Source organism: Staurois parvus, unplaced genomic scaffold (assembly GCF_062004578.1).
Source record: "Staurois parvus isolate SC_StPar_1 unplaced genomic scaffold, SC_StPar_1.0 ptg002808l, whole genome shotgun sequence".
Classification (NCBI taxonomy): domain Eukaryota; kingdom Metazoa; phylum Chordata; class Amphibia; order Anura; family Ranidae; genus Staurois; species Staurois parvus.
The window spans coordinates 32,295-48,989 of NW_028320604.1; the positions used below are offsets into that span (position 1 = coordinate 32,295).

General features: G+C 50.2%; 1 protein-coding gene across 1 annotated transcript; it reads left to right on the forward strand.

The window, feature by feature from the left end:
* The first annotated feature begins 1,495 nt into the window (after positions 1–1,495).
* On the forward strand, positions 1,496–15,009 carry LOC149429097 (protein arginine N-methyltransferase 3-like). The gene is made up of 5 exons (XM_089666736.1): positions 1,496–1,551; positions 6,465–6,582; positions 8,271–8,353; positions 8,775–8,824; positions 14,541–15,009. The coding sequence occupies exons 1-5, from the start codon at positions 1,530–1,532 to the stop codon at positions 14,766–14,768; spliced, it is 501 nt and encodes a 166-aa protein (XP_089522862.1). The 5' UTR covers positions 1,496–1,529; the 3' UTR covers positions 14,769–15,009.
* The last annotated feature ends 1,686 nt before the right edge of the window (positions 15,010–16,695 follow it).

The window sequence follows — 16,695 nt, forward strand, 5'->3', positions numbered from 1 at the left end:
GCGTAAATTTACGGCGCTACATAAGTACCTGTAATAAATAATAAATAAATAACTTTGTACAGCGCAAACAACCATCCTTGGTCAAAGCCAAAGTCGCGCTGTAAATTCGCCATCACACGACAAGTGCAAACGGAGCCCAAGACTTGCATCTAAACAGGGGTAGCGGTTGGCCAGCGGCCAAAACGCGGCTCAGCCGTGTATTTTTGCCACCTCCCAACAGCAATGCAGGCCATAGACGAGTCGAAAACCGGCCGTTTTTAAAAAAAAAAAATAAAAAATCGACCAACATTACCACCAACGGTAGAAAAAAATCGGCCGATTTTGCTGATCAGCTGATTTTCCCAGCAATGATGACCGATCATTTTACCGATAAAAAATCTGCGCATGAGCCGTGACCTGCAAGAAGAAAAAGAAGAAAAAAGAACAAAAAAGAATTCCAGTCCGCTATTATATTTTATATGAAAAAGTCTTGCGGTTGCAACAATGTATCCATTTGTATCCATTTTGGATACAGATGGTTTTATTCGGATACAAATAGATACATTGTTGCAACTACAATACTTTTCATATAAAATATAATAGCGGACTGGAATTCTTCTTTTTCTTTTTCTTCTCCATGTTGCCCCCTCTGTACAGTGCGCTGGGAGTGACATACTCCATGTTGCCCCCTCTGTACACTGCGCTGGGTGTGACATACTCCATGTTGCCCCCTCTGTACAGTGCGCTGAGTGTGACATACTCCATGTTGCCCCCTCTGTACAGTGCGCTGGGTGTGCCATACTCCATGTTGCCCCCTCTGTACACTGCGCTGGGTGTGACATACTCCATGTTGCCCCCTCTGTACAGTGCGCTGGATGTGACACTCCATGTTGCCCCCTCTGTACAGTGCGCTGGGTGTGCCATACTCCATGTTGCCCCCTCTGTACACTGCGCTGGGTGTGACATACTCCATGTTGCCCCCTCTGTACAGTGCGCTGGATGTGACACTCCATGTTGCCCCCTCTGTACACTGCGCTGGATGTGACACTCCATGTTGCCCCCTCTGTACAGTGCGCTGGATGTGACACTCCATGTTGCCCCCTCTGTACACTGCGCTGGATGTGACACTCCATGTTGCCCCCTCTGTACACTGTGCTGGGTGTGACATACTCCATGTTGCCCCCTCTGTACAGTGCGCTGGGTGTGCCATACTCCATGTTGCCCCCTCTCTACACTGCGCTGGATGTGACACTCCATGTTGCCCCCTCTGCACAGACAGGTTCTCTCCCAGCTCTGTGTATACCACCATTGGCCGGCAGGTGTCACTCACTGCGCATAGAATTGCCTTTTATAGAGCTGGCTGAGTCACGTGTCCCGCAGAGGATCCGCCCCTCACGTTGTATTCGCTCTCCGATAGAACGCTGGCCGAAACGTCTCATGGCAACAAGAGAAGCCTTCTCTCCCCGCCCATATGATTCAGTGGGCGTGTTCTCGGGAGGGGCTCACAATCCGGATGTCGGTGGGCGGGGCTGCCGGCTGTCACAGGGAAGATGGCGCAGCGCTGGGAGACATGTGAGTGTTCTGGGATAGTCCGGGTTGTGCTGGAACTTGTAGTTCCTCTGTGTCCGGAGCTGTGTCATGGACTGATCGCTGTAGCAGAGACTCCGCCCCGGAGATTTTTTCCCCAACTTGTTGCCTAGCGGATTAAAACGCATCAAAACGCACTACATGCACTTCTGCAGCGCTTGCATGGAAGTGTGATGAACAAAAAAATGCAACATGTTGCATTTAAAAAGCAGTCTTGGAGCCCGGGTTCACATACATGCAGTGCGGTATGTCGCATGTGATTCGCACGGGAACCGCCCCGCATTCCTGCACAGATCACATGCGGTTTGTGCGCGGTGCGTTTTTCATGGCTCAGATCGCATCGCACCGGAAAAGTGCGGGACCCTGTTTTTAGTCCGCACCAGAATCGGGTGTGAGCACCTATGTGATCCGATTCGGAGCATCGCACCGCTTTTCGCAAACTGATTTCTGCAATGGTGTGAATCGAGGGAAAATTATTTATAACTCGCAAACATTTTATATATATAAAACATTTTTTTTTTCCTAGCAAAGACCCCAGAGAATGAAATGGCGATCGTCGCAATGTTACATCACACGCTATTTGCGCAGCAGGTTTTTCAAACGCAATTCAATCACTTAAGGACCGCCCTATAGCAGATATACCGCTACAGGGCGCACCTGTGCGCAGGATCACATATATACACACGTCATTGTGCATGTCTGTGCAGGGGACGCGCGAGAGCTGCGCCGCCATTCGCGGCTGCGGATGTCAATCACCGAGTCCCGGCCAGTAATTACCCGCTGGGGCCCGATGATTACTGAGCATATCCAACGGGGAGGAGGACTGTTTTCTTTACTAACGGTCCTCCTCCGTCAGCTCGGGTGCACAGCCATCCAGAGCAGTGCGAGTCCAGTGAAGCACTCGGACCCCGCCCCCTAGTAATCGCACAGCACAGCCATCCAAAGCAGTGTGAGTAGAGTGAGGCACTCAGACCCCGCCCCCTAGTAATCACACTGCACAGCACAGCCATACAGAGCAGTGTGAGTCCAGTGAAGCACACAGACCCCACCCCCTAGTAACACACCACCCCCTAGTAATCACACTGCACAGCCATCCAGAGCAGTGTGAGTACAATGAGGCACACAGACCCCACCCCCTAGTAATCACACTGCACAGCCATCCAAAGCAGTGTGAGTATAGTGAAGCGCTGAGACCCCACCCACTAGTAACACACACCCCGCCCCCTAGTAATCACACTGCACAGCCATACAGAGCAGTGTGAGTCCAGTGAAGCACACAGACCCCGCCCCCTAGTAACACACCCCACCCCCTAGTAATCACACTGCACAGCACAGTCATCCAGAGCAGTGTGAGTACAGTGAAGCACACAGACCTCACCCCCTAGTAATCACACTGCACAGCACAGCCATCCAGAGCCATGTGAGTATAGTGAAGCACACAGACCCCACCCCCTAGTAATCACACTGCACAGCACAGCCATCCAGAGCAGTGTGAGTCCAGTGATGCACACAGACCCCGCCCCCCTAGCAACACACAGACCCTGCCCCCTAGTAAAACACTCCCTGCACATAGTGACCCCTCACATTAAGCCCTTCCTGTTCAGTGCCGTTACATCCTTCCCCCCCGGACAAGATGTGACGTCATCACGTTGCTCTGGGCCTCCATGACAATAGAGTTTCTCGTCACCTCTATCAGCAGCCGGCCGCACTGTTGGATCATTTCTTGGGTGTGACAGTTTAAAGCTGAGTAACAGCGGTGAGTGGCAGGAGGGGGGGGACGTCCCCTCCCCCGCTACAGAAAGCCATCCAGCGACTGAAAATAAAGATACCGGACAAAATCTACAGCCATAACCCCGATATATACATACCTACATCTACAGTACATTGCCTCAAGTATTGGCCCCGCCCTCCCAATCATGTGATTCAGGTGTTCCAATCCCCTCCCAGTCATGTGATTCAGGTGTTCCAATCCCCTCCCAATCATGTGATTCAGGTGTTCCAATCCCCTCCCAGTCATGTGATTCGGTTGTTCCAATCCCCTCCATATCATGTGATTCAGGTGTTCCAATCCCCTCCATGGACACAGGTGTATACAATCAAGCCCCTAGGCATGCAGACGGCTTCTACAAACATTGGTGAAAGAATGGGTCGCTCTCAGGAGCTCAGTGACTCCAAGCGTGGTCCCGTGATAGGTGGCCACCTGGGCAATAAGTCCATCCGTGACATTTCCTGGCTACTAAATATTCCACGCTCAACTGTTAGTGGGATTATAACAAAGTGGAAGCAACTGGGAACAACAGCCACTCAGCCACCAAGTGGTAGGCCACGTCACATGACAGGGCGGGGTCAGCGCATGCTGAAGCGCACAGTGCGCAGAAGTCACCAACTGTCTGCAGAGTCAATAGCTAAAGACCTCCAAACTTGGTGTGGCCTTCAGATGAGCCCAACAACAGTGCGTAGAGAGCTTCATGGAATGGGTTTCCATGGCCGAGCAGCTGCATCCAAGCCTTCCATCACCAAGTGCAATGCAAAGCATCGGATGCCGTGGTGTAAAGCACGCCGCCACTGGACTCTAGAGCAGTGGAGACGTTCTCTGGAGGGACCAATCACGCTTCTCTGTCTGGCAATCCAATGGACGTGTCTGGGTTTGGCAGTTGCCAGGAGAACGGTACTTGCCTGACTGCATTGTGCAAAGTGTAAAGTTTGGTGGAGGGAGGATTATGGGGTGTGGTTGTTTTTCAGGGGGTGGGCTTGGCCCCCTAGTTCCAGTGAAGGGAACTCTGAAGGTGACATTTTGGACAATTTCATGCTCCCAACTTTGTGGGAGGAGTTTGGGGATGGCCCCTTCCTGTTCCATCATGACTGCCCACCAGTGCACAAAGCAAGGTCCATAAATACATGGAGGAGCCAGTTTGGGGTGGAGGAACTTGACTGTCCTGCACAGAGTCCTGACCTCAACCCCATAGAACACCTTTGGGATGAATTAGAGCGGAGACTGCGAGCCAGGCCTCCTCCCCCGACATCAGTGCCTGACCTGACAAATGTGCTTCTGGAAGAATGGTCCAACCTTCCCATAGACACCCTCCTAAACCTTGTGGACGGCCTTCCCAGAAGAGTTGAAGCTGTTATAGCTGCAAAGGGCGGGGCCAACTCCATATTGAACCCTACGGACTAAGACTGGGGGGCCATTAAAGGTCATGTGCGTGGAAAGGGTGGGGCCAACTCAATATTGAACCCTACGGACTAAGACTGGGGGGCCATTAAAGGTCATGTGCGTGGAAAGGCCGGCCGACCAATACTTGTGGCAATATAGTGTGTGTATTGTGGTTGGCTAGTGGATGAAGATACGTTTACCTGGCGCGTGCCTTTCAGTTGTAGGTGGAGTATGGAGGGAGGGAGGCAGGGCCCCCCGTACACATCTAGGCGTTTGCGATCTCAGGAAGAATCGTCGTCATCCCAAAATTCCTGTGCAAAAAATGACAAATTGCTCCACGCCTGTCCAGGTGCCTTCGTGTTTTCAGTGGCACCAAAACGCGGTTTAATTGCGGCAAACCTTAATGCTCAGAAAGGCGCGGGAGCTTCTTTTTGGAGCAGCAAGCTCCGCCCGACGCGGTGTGTGTGTGTGTGTCGCGGCAGAGCCACGGTGCCATTGAAAACGAATGGCGCCCGGACAAGCGTGCTGCGATTTGTCATTTTTCGCAGAGCATTTCGGGATGGTGGCTATTCTTCCTGATATCGCGAATGCCCAGACGTGGGCGGGGCCTCAGAGTCCCGGGTTCTGTAACAAATCAGAGCCAATGCATATAGTCTGGGAGGGAAAACTGAGCCCCTCCGTCCACATTTCTCATATTGCAGCTTATTATCTCTTAGATGTGGCGGCTGCATTCCTTTTATTTTTAGGCTGTCTTTCACCTGGTGATCCAGTTAGTAAGTCTGTTGTTTTTTCAAAAGCACAAGCTCTCCAGCAGAATGTATCAGTGACCGAGATGAGACAAAACCATTTACCACTGATAGGGGTGCTAAAGCCGGTCCCTGCTGAACCTGGCCAAGATCCGAACCATCTATGGCCGGCTTTACAATGATCAGCTTTTATTATTTATTTATTTTTTATCCCAAAAGGAAAAAAACTTTGACTGTAACTGATATCTGGAGTTTGTTAGTGTATCTAAATCTGCTAGTCCATCTAATACTCACCCCCCCCCTGACTAACAATGCTGCTGCCCAAAGGTGCCCCCTGTGCTCCTTCCTCCAGAATTGTTAGTGTATCTAAATCTGCTAGTCCATCTAATACTACCCCCCCCCCCCCAGACTGACAATGCTGCCCAAAGGTGCCCCTGTGCTCCTTCCTCCAGTATGGAGGTGTGTTGCAGCTTGTTAGTGTATCTGAATCTGCTAGTCCATCTACTACTTCCCCTCCCCCCCCCCCCCCCCCCCGACTGACAATGCTGCTGCCCAAAGGTGCCCCCTGTGCTCCTTCCTCCAGAATGGAGGTGTGTTGCAGCTTGTTAATGTATCTAAATCTGCTAGTCCATCTAATACTCACCCCTCCTTGGAATGCAGACACCACATCTGAGGGATAAGCTGCAATATAGGACATTTTTTCTTAGTTTTGGATTTCATACCGTCAGTGTCCCCAAAGGCGAGATCTTCCCTCACTTCCTGTCCCCGTGACACCTGCACAGGAATAATGGGGAATAGTTGTCTCCAGGACAGCAATGCATTCTAACCCTAAAATGTGTTTTATGTTTTTGTCCGTGTGTCCCCATTGCAGTGAAATCTCATCACTTCCTGTCCTGATAGGAAGTGGGACCAAGTCTCCCCAGTAGGGGGCACAGATGGCCTGAGAGACCCTTCCCTGGTCTGTGTGAAGGAATTGACATTTCCTTTCCCATTTGCAGATGAGGAAGACCTGGATGAGGCTCCAGAGCTGGAAGACTACGAGGACGGGGACGATGCCGCCTGGGAAGACGAGGAATCCGGAGTGCAGCAAGACGTTCGATGCCTGTTCTGTGAGAGGTAAACCCCTCCCCCTGGATGATCCCCCCCAGGGGGCGCCGTGCTGGCCTAGTGCAGTTGATACATCTCCCTGCTGAGATTGAATATCAGCCACATGAGGGGCTTTATGAGCTGGCCTCATGCCTCCTGTGGAATCCAATGATGAGATCTCAGGTGTTCCCAGCTCCGCCCCCTCGCCAATTACTCCAAATCTCTGTCACCCAACACGCAGCCCACCAGCCCCCCTGTGTGCAGCCCGCCGGCCCCCCTGTGTGCATTCGGCTTGCCAACCTGTGTGCAGCCGGCCGGCCAACCTGTGTGTAGCTCGCCAGCCCCCCTGTGTGTAGCTCGCCTGCCCTCCTGTGTGCATTCGGCTTGCCAACCTGTGTGCAGCCGGCCGGCCGGCCAACCTGTGCAGGCCGCCGCCCCCCCCCCCCCCCCGTGTGCGGCCCGCAGGCCGTTCACAGACTTCATTGTTGGGGGTTATGATGATGTTTACTGACACTGATGCTTGGGGTTATTATTTCATTTACTAACACCGATGCTGGGGGCTATTATGACGTTCACTGACACCAATGCTGGGGGTTATTGTTTAGTTTACTAACACCTAATGCTGGGGGTTATTGTTTAGTTTACTAACACCTAATGCTGGGGGTTATTGTGGCGTTCACTGACTTCATTGTTGGTGGGTATTATTGTATTCATTGACACCAATGCTGGGGGTTTATTATGGCATTCACTGACTTTATTGTTGGGGGTTATTATGATGTTTGCTGACACCGATGCTGGGTGTTATTATTGCGTTTGCTGACACCGATGCTGGGGGTTATTATGGTGTTCACTGACACCGATGCTGGGGGTTATTATGGTGTTCACTGACACCAATGCTGGGGGTTATTATGGTGTTCACTGACACCAATGCTGGGGGTTATTATGGTGTTCACTGACACCGATGCTGGGGGTTATTATGGTGTTCACTGACACCAATGCTGGGGGTTTATTATGGCATTCACTGACTTTATTGTTGGGGGTTATTATGATGTTTACTGACACCGATGCTGGGTGTTATTATTGCGTTTGCTGACACCGATGCTGGGTGTTATTGCGTTTGCTGACACCGATGCTGGGGGTTATTATGGTGTTCACTGACACCGATGCTGGGGGTTATTATGGTGTTCACTGACACCGATGCTGGGGGTTATTATGGTGTTCACTGACACCGATGCTGGGGGTTATTATAGTGTTCACTGACACCGATGCTGGGGGTTATTATGGTGTTCACTGACTTCATTGTTGGGGGTTATTATGGTGTTCACTGACTTCATTGTTGGGGGTTATGATGATGTTTACTGACACCGATGCTGGGGTTTTTTATTGCGTTTGCTGACACCGTTGCTGGGGGTTATTTTTTCGTTTGCTGACACCAATGCTGGGGGTTATTTTTTCGTTTACTGACACTGATGCTGGGGGTTAATATTGCACCCACTGACACCAATGTTGTCATTGTACGTCAGCTTCTTCAGAGTGAATTGTAGTTTACTGCAAAAAATGCAGCAGGATCAACATATTTGAATATTTGGTATGTTGAGGTGCGAAAATGCAGTACTGTTGAGTGGCCCTTGGGAGGTGTCGGGGGTGGGGGGCCCTCTATAGTTTTCTAGTTGGCCATCATTGCCCTAAATAATACTTTTGTCTCGTATATCTTACAGGATCTTCCATTCACCAGAAGAAACCTTCCACCACTGCCAGGAGCAGCATCAGTTCAGCCTCCGCCAGTTTGTCTCCACACACGGTACGGTCAGCCTGGTCACTTGTATGGGGCCCTAAAAGGGTGCCACCCCCATCCCCACCCCCACCCCCAAGCAGCAGGCAACTGTGGTGGCTCCTTGGCTTTTCCCCAGAAACGGCATGTATTGCATCGGTTCCGATGTAGGTGAGGATGCAGCTATTCAAACACCATCTGTGCAGGGCAGGACAGCCATAGGGGTCCTTGAAGACCCCTAGTGTCTCTACAAAGAGGACCTGTCCCCTGCCCATGACATAGGGGTGCATGTTAGCCCCCCTTATTTATTTCAGGTACTTATAAAGCGCCATCAGTTTACTCAGCGCTTTACATATATATTGTACATTCACATCAGTCCCCGCCCCCGAGGAGCGTACAATCTTCTCCCCCCCCTGGTGATGGTCATCAGAAATCTTCTTCTGTGTTGCAGGTCTGGACTTCTACGGCTACATAAAGTTCATCAATTATGTCCGCTTTACGGTAAGTACGTTTTTATCACCTCCGAGCGTTTATTATACAGCCAGGACTTTTCATATTTAATGTTTAACCCTTCTGTTGCCAAAGCCATTTTTGTGGGTTTTTTTTTGTTTGTTTGTTTTTTACACGTATTAAAAATATCATTTTAGACATGAAGATTACATAAATTCCCCCAAACACATTTTCTGAAAGCAGAGACCCTAGAGCAGCTAGTCTCAACCAGGGTGCCTTGAGGCTTCTTCAGGGCCCCTTGAGGCTTCTTGAGGGGCGCCTTGAGGCTTCTTGAGGGGCGCCCTTAGGCTTCTTGAGGGGCGCCCTGAGGGTTCTTGAGGGGCGCCCTGAGGCTTCTTCAGGGGCGGGGGCGCCTTGAAGCTTCTTCAAGGGCCCCTTGAGGCTTCTTCAGGGGCCCTTTGAGGCTTCTTCAGGGGCCCCTTGAGGCTTCTTCAGGGGCGCCTTGGCAAAATGTCTAAAAATGTACACGTGTAAAAATATCATTTTAGACATGAAGATTACATAAATCCCCCCCAAACATATTTTCTGAAAGCAGAGACCCTAGAGCAGCTAGTCTCAACCAGGGTGCCTTGGAGTGTCTTGAGGCCTCTTCAGGGGCACCTCGAGGCCTCTTCAGGGGCGCCTCGAGGCTTCTTCAGGGGCGCCTTGGCAAAATGTCTAAAAATTTACACGTGTAAAAATATCATTTTAGACATGAAGATTACATAGAGACTCTAGAGCAGCTAGTCTCAACCAGGGTGCCTTGGGGCACCTTGAGGCTTCTTCAGGGGCGCCTTGAGGCTTCTTCAGAGGTGCCTCGAGGCCTCTTCAGGGGCGCCTCGAGGCCTCTTCAGAGGCGCCTCGAGGCCTCTTCAGGGGCGCCTCGAGGCCTCTTCAGGGGCGCCTCGAGGCCTCTTCAGGGGCGCCTCGAGGCTTCTACAGGGGCGCCTCGAGGCCTCTTCAGGGGCACCTCAAGGTTTTTTCAGGGTTGCCTGGAAGCTTCTTCAGGGGCGTCTTGAGGCTTCTTCAGGGGCACCTTGAGGCTTCTTCAGGGGCACTTTGGCAAAATGTCTTCAAATGTCCCAAAACTTGTATACAAGCCAGCGGGTGGAACAATTCTCAAGAAAATTATATAATGAGGCTGGCCATTCGTTATACAAATTTCTTGAGATTTTTTTGCTTTAGATTTACCAAAAACCATATAATATGAGGTCAAACCCAAACAACACTTTCAGTTGTATCCAATCAGGCCGGCCCTTGTGCTACATAGTTGAAGGTAAATCTAAAGGAAATTGAGCAGAAAATTGTAAGAAAATTGTATAGTGTATGGGCAGCCTGGGTTCTCCATAGGTGATGATATAAAAGCCCCTACAGGTTATCAGTTTAGAGCTAACCGTGAATAATGGGCCAAGAATTGAGAATTGATTTATTTGTTTTATTTATTTTTTTGTGCATAGGCTCCCCAGACCGGCATGTTTATATGTTGGTATGTGTGTGGGGGTGGAACTCCTCCACTTAACCTCCTCCTTTGCACTTGCACAGTGCATACAATCCACCACCCACTCCGACGGTAATATCCTTGATCTTGTCTTCTCCAACCGCTGCGCTCCCCACAACCTCACTAACACCCCCTTCCCTCTCTCTGACCACAACCTGATCACCTTCTCTATCTCCTCTTCCTCCAACGCCTACCCCTCCAAATGTCACACTACTACCAGCCGTAACCTCCGCAACCTTAACCCTGCCTCCCTCCACTCCGCAGTTGATCAACTCCATGACCGCATCCTCCCCCTGTCCTGCCCCGACTTGGCTATGACCGCCTACAACAATGCGCTGTCAACCGCCCTTGACTCACTAGCGCCTTTAACCACACGCAACATCAGACCCCGACCGCTCCAGCCCTGGCAGACTGATCACACCAAAACCCTCAAACGACACAGTCGTGCCCTGGAGCGACTATGGCGCAAAACCAAATCCCAACAAGCCTTCACCCGATACAAATCTGCCTTCCGCACCTACACCTCCTCCCTCCATGCTGCCAAACAAGCCTACTTCCTGACCCTCATCAAGGTCCTCTCCTCCAATCCTCGCCGACTCTTCTCCACCTTCAACTCTCTACTCTCGCCACCCCCACCTCCACCCAGCACCTCACTCACTGCCCTTGAGATTGCCAATCACTTCAAAAACAAGATTGACACAATTCGCAAGGACATTGCCGCAACTCACACGCCTTCTCAACCCGTCCCCTCTCACACAGCTACCCCCTCATCCCCCCTCCCCCTCGACATAACCCACAGGGACTTCGTCGCTGCTCAAACTCCCTCCAACCCCCTTCCCCCTCACTCAGCTACCCCCTCTACACCCCTCTCCCACGGCCCCACCACTGCTCTGACCTCCTCTCCCACCCCACCCTACATTCCTCATACTGAAGCTCCCCCAACACTCCGCACCTTTGACCTTACTACCATCGAAGAAGTCTCCAAGATCCTCTCTGATGCCCGCCTCACCACCTGCCCCCTTGACCCTATCCCCACACAACTCCTACAACCTCCCTCCCCCTCCATCCTATGCTCCCTCACCCACATCTTCAATCTCTCCCTCTCCTCCGGCACTTTCCCTTCCCCTCTGAAACATGCACACATCACCCCCATACTTAAAAAGCCCTCCCTGGACCCCAATGACCCGAACAACCTCAGACCCATCTCCCTGCTCCCATTTACATCTAAACTCCTCGAGCGCCTAGTCTACACCCGCCTATGCTCTCACCTCAACGACAACAACCTCCTCGATCCCCTACAGTCCGGCTTCCGTCCCCTACACTCCACCGAAACTGCCTTACTCAAACTCTCCAACGACCTGCTAACCGCCAAAGCTAATGGCCACTATTCAGTGCTCCTACTCCTTGACCTCTCTGCGGCCTTCGACACAGTCGACCACCCCCTCCTCCTCAAAAAACTACACTCCCTCGGCCTCAGAGATTCTGCTCTCTCCTGGCTCTCATCCTACCTGTCACAACGCTCTTTCAGCGTTACCTATAATGCCACCACCTCCCTCTCACTCCCCCTCTCTGTTGGGGTCCCTCAAGGCTCTGTCCTCGGGCCCCTTCTCTTCTCCATCTACACCTCCTCCCTTGGCCAACTCATACACTCTCACGGCTTCAACTACCACCTCTATGCCGACGACACACAAATCTATCTCTCAACCCCCCACCTCACCCCCTCGGTCTCCGCCCGAATCACACACCTGTTGAGCGACATATCAGACTGGATGTCGCTCCACTTCCTTAAACTGAACCTCTCCAAAACCGAGTTTCTTGTCTTCCCCCCAGCCCGGACACCACCCCCCATTGACTTCTCCATCATGTCCAACAACGCCACCATCAAACCCGTCCCGCAGGCCAGAGTACTTGGTGTCATTCTGGACTCCAACCTATCCTTCCAGCCCCAAGTCCAATCTTTAACAAACTCGTGCAGACTCCACCTCCGCAACATCGCCAAAATCCGCACGTTCCTAACTCCAGAAACCACTAAACAGCTCATCCACTCCCTCATCATATCACGACTCGACTACTGCAACTCCCTCCTCACTGGCCTGCCTCGCCGCTGGCTATCCCCGCTTCAGTCCATCCTGAATACGGCTGCCAGACTCATTCACCTTTCCAACCGCTCCATTTCCGCCACCCCCTCTGCCAATCCCTCCACTGGCCTCCTCTCAGTGTCCTCCACCCCCCTTTGCCAATCCCTCCACTGGCTTCTGATTGCGCAACGGATGAAATTTAAAATCCTAACACTGACGTACAAAGCCGTCCACCATACTGCCCCGAACTACATCACTGACCTAATATCCAAGTACCGCCCAGCACGCACACTCCGCTCCTCACAAGACCTCCTTCTCTCTAGTTCCCTGGTCTCCTCCTCCCATGCCCGCCTCCAGGACTTCTCCAGGGTGTCACCCATCCTCTGGAACTCCCTGCCCCAACCCATCAGATTATCACCTACTCTCCTCTCCTTTAGGCGCACCCTGAAAACCCATCTCTTCAGGGAAGCCTACCCCACCCCCTGCTAACTTGCCTCCCTCCTCCACTCTTCCTACCACTCCATCCCCCACAGCTATTCCTCCTGTACCACCATCCCCTCCCTCCTAGATTGTAAGCTTGAAAGAGCAGGGCCCTCGATCCCCTCATGTTTTGCATTGTATTGGTATTGTTCTGTCACATGTTCTGTCCCCCTCTGTAATGTACAGCGCTGAGCGAACTATTGGCGCTTTATAAATACTGTATAATAATAATAATAATAATAACTGCTCAAAAATGTTTTTGGTGTAACTGTACTTTTTAAAAAAAAAAAAAAAAATTTTCACAAAATTTTTAAAAAAGGTGCATCATCCCTTACATGATGCTTTTTTGAGCCGCTGCGCTTTTGGAAAGGGTCGGGGACTTTTTTTTTTTAAATGCAAATTGTTGCGTTTTTGGTTCAATAGACTTCAATAGACACGCTGCAGAAAACACATGTAGTGTGTTTTTGCCACATTTTTGATGTGTTTTGCATTTTTAATCTGCCCAGCAACATGTTGGGTAAAAAAAAAAAAAGTCAAGACATGCAAAAGCATCAAAAAACGCGTCAAAAATGTGCAGGCCAAAACGCACTGTAGAACGGACAAGACGCAAACTGCGTTGGTGTGAACCAGGAGTGAAATGCATTAAAGACGCATCAAAAATGCACGTTGTGTTTTTAATCTGCCCCGTAGCAAGTTGGGGGAAAAAAAAAATAAAAAGCATAAAAAACTAGTCAAAAACGTGTATGCACTGCAAAATGGACAAAACGCAAATGGCGTTGGTGTGAACCAGGCCTGAAATGCATTAAAAACGCAGCAAAAATGCATCAGAAACACTTGTGTTGCGTTTTTGATGTGTTTTTGATTTTTTTAATCTGCCCAGCAACAAGTTGGTCAAAAAACAAAAAGAAATTTAATAAAGCGTCAAAAACGTGCGTGCAAAACGCAAACTGCATTGGTGCGAAAGAGAGAGAAAATTAAAAAATCACGTGAAATGTGGCGAAAACGGACAAAAACGCAAACGGCGTTGGTTTAAACCAGGCCTGAAATGCATTGAAAACCCATCAAAAATGCACGCGTGTTGCTTTTTTTTTTTTTTTTTGCCACATGACCTATGAAAACCGCACCCTAAACGTGGTAAAATCACGAATAAAGTCGCCGTTTTCAGAGACCATTATTGGCACTTTTTCCTATTGCCGCTATTTTTGGCTGATACATTTAGGCTGCCAATATATCAGTGCATCCCTAGTCTCTGTTCTTCTCTATGCAAGTCAGGCTGATCTTGGCGGGTGGGAGGGGCTAGCACGGTGCTGTACATAGCGTCCTGAAAACAGCTTATGGTTGGATGTCGCAGTGATCACCTGACGGGGGGCCCATCCTACCAGCTTCTGACTATTTCTCGGGGATTGTGGGTTGTCAGGTACGGGTGCTAGAGGCACGTCACTGAGCGCGCTCCTAGAACAAAGGAGGTATTGATACGTGGTGGCGCGCCATCACGCCGTTCAGTCCCACTTCCATGCTGCCACAGATATGCGTAGATCTGGCAGGACGGGGTTAATGGGACGGTAACCCGCGTGACTTACATTGTTACATTGCAAGTATCCGGGAAATTCATTTTTTGCAACATTTTCCATCATTATTTTTTTTTTTTCGTTTTTTTTCCTCGTCTCCTCAGAACTGTACGGCCGACAGTCTACGAAGTATCGGCAGCCCGAAGCCTTGGGATCAGGACGACTTCTTCAAGCCGGTGATTGAGGACGACTTGCTGCTGCAGTACGGTGAGCGGTCGTTTTTCTTGGCTTTGCAACATCCAGAAATGGTCACTGCGGCGATACGGAGAGAACGCACAAACGCCAAAAAAACGAATAAATACAATAGGTCGAAAAAAAAAGGTCAATATTAACCACTTCAGTGCCGGGAACTCCCCCCCCCCCCCCCCTCCTGCCCAGGACAACTTTCAGCGCTGTTGCACTTCAATGACAATTGTGCGGTCATGCGACACTGTACCCATAGGAGAATTTTCATTGTTCGCACAAATAGAGCTTTCTTTTGGTGGTATTTAATCACCACGGGAAGGGGGGGGGGGTATTTTTTTGTTAAACAAAAGAGACAGTTTTGAAATAAAATGTTTTTCTGTTATAAAATTTTGCAAATAATTGTTTTTCAGAAATTTAGGCCGAGATGTATTCTGCTGCATTTCTTTGGTGACAATAACTCAGATCGAGTTTTATTATTTAGTCTGTAGGAATGTTATAGAGACCATAAACTATGGGAAAAATCTGAAAATCAATCAATCCTGAAGTACTGACGGCCCATCTCATTTCTTGAGGCCCAAAAATGTCAGGACAGTACAGATATCCCCCAAATGTCAGGACAGTACAGATATCCCCCCAAATGTCAGGACAGTACAGATATCCCCCCAAATGTCAGGACAGTACAGATATCCCCCCAAATGTCAGGACAGTACAGATATCCCCCAAATGTCAGAACAGTACAGATATCCCCCAAATGTCAGGACAGGACAGATATCCCCCCAAATGTCAGGACAGGACAGATATCCCCCCAAATGTCAGGACAGGACAGATATCCCCCCAAATGTCAGGACAGGACAGATATCCCCCCAAATGTCAGGACAGGACAGATATCCCCCCAAATGACAGGACAGATATCCCCCCAAATGTCAGGACAGGACAGATATCCCCCAAATGTCAGGACAGGACAGATATCAACCAAATGTCAGAACAGTACAGATATCCCCCAAATGTCAGGACAGGACAGATATCCCCCAAATGACCTCTTTTTGGAAAGTAGACAGTCCAAGGTATTTAGTAGGAGGCATGGCGAGTTTTTTGAAGTTGTAATTTGTCACAATTTATTTATTTTTTTTACATCCTGTCACCAGAGCAGTACAGCCTCATATAACTGGTGTGGCTGTGATCAGAGACACTGGTGACAAAAAGAAAAAAAAAATACACACACACTTGCCACAAGTATTGTCCCCGCCCTCCCAATCATGTGATTCAGGTGTTCCAATCCCCTCCATGGACACAGGTGTATACAATCAGCCCCTAGGCATGCATACTGCTTCTACAAACATTGGTGAAAGAATGGGTCGCTCTCAGGAGCTCAGTGACTCCAAGCGTGGTCCCGTGATAGGTGGTCACCTGGGCAATAAGTCCATCCGTGACATTTCCTGGCTACTAAATATTCCACGCTCAACTGTTAGTGGGATTATAACAAAGTGGAAGCCACTGGGAACAACAGCCACTCAGCCACCAAGTGGTAGGCCACGTCACATGACATGGCGGGGTCAGCGCATGCTGAAGCGCACAGTGCACAGAAGTCACCAACTGTCTGCAGAGTCAATAGCTAAAGACCTCCAAACTTGGTGTGGCCTTCAGATGAGCCCAACAACAGTGTGTAGAGAGCTTCATGGAATGGGTTTCCATGGCCGAGCAGCTGCATCCAAGCCTTCCATCACCAAGTGCAATGCAAAGCGTCAGGTGCCGTGGCGTAAAGCACGCCGCCACTGGACTCTAGAGCAGAGCAGACATGTCCTCTGGAGTGACCAATCACACTTCTCTATCTGGCAATCTGATAGACATGTCTGGGTTTGGCGGTTGCCAGGAGAACAGTACTTGCCTGACTGCATTGTGCCAAGTGTAAAGTTTGGTGGAGGGGGGATTATGATGTGGGGTCGTTTTTCAGGGGTTGGACTTGGCCCCCTAGTTCCAGTAAAGGGAACTCTTAAGGCGACATTCTGGACAATATCATGCTCCCAACTTTGTGGGAGGAGTTTGGGGATGGCCCCTTCCTGTTCCAACATGACT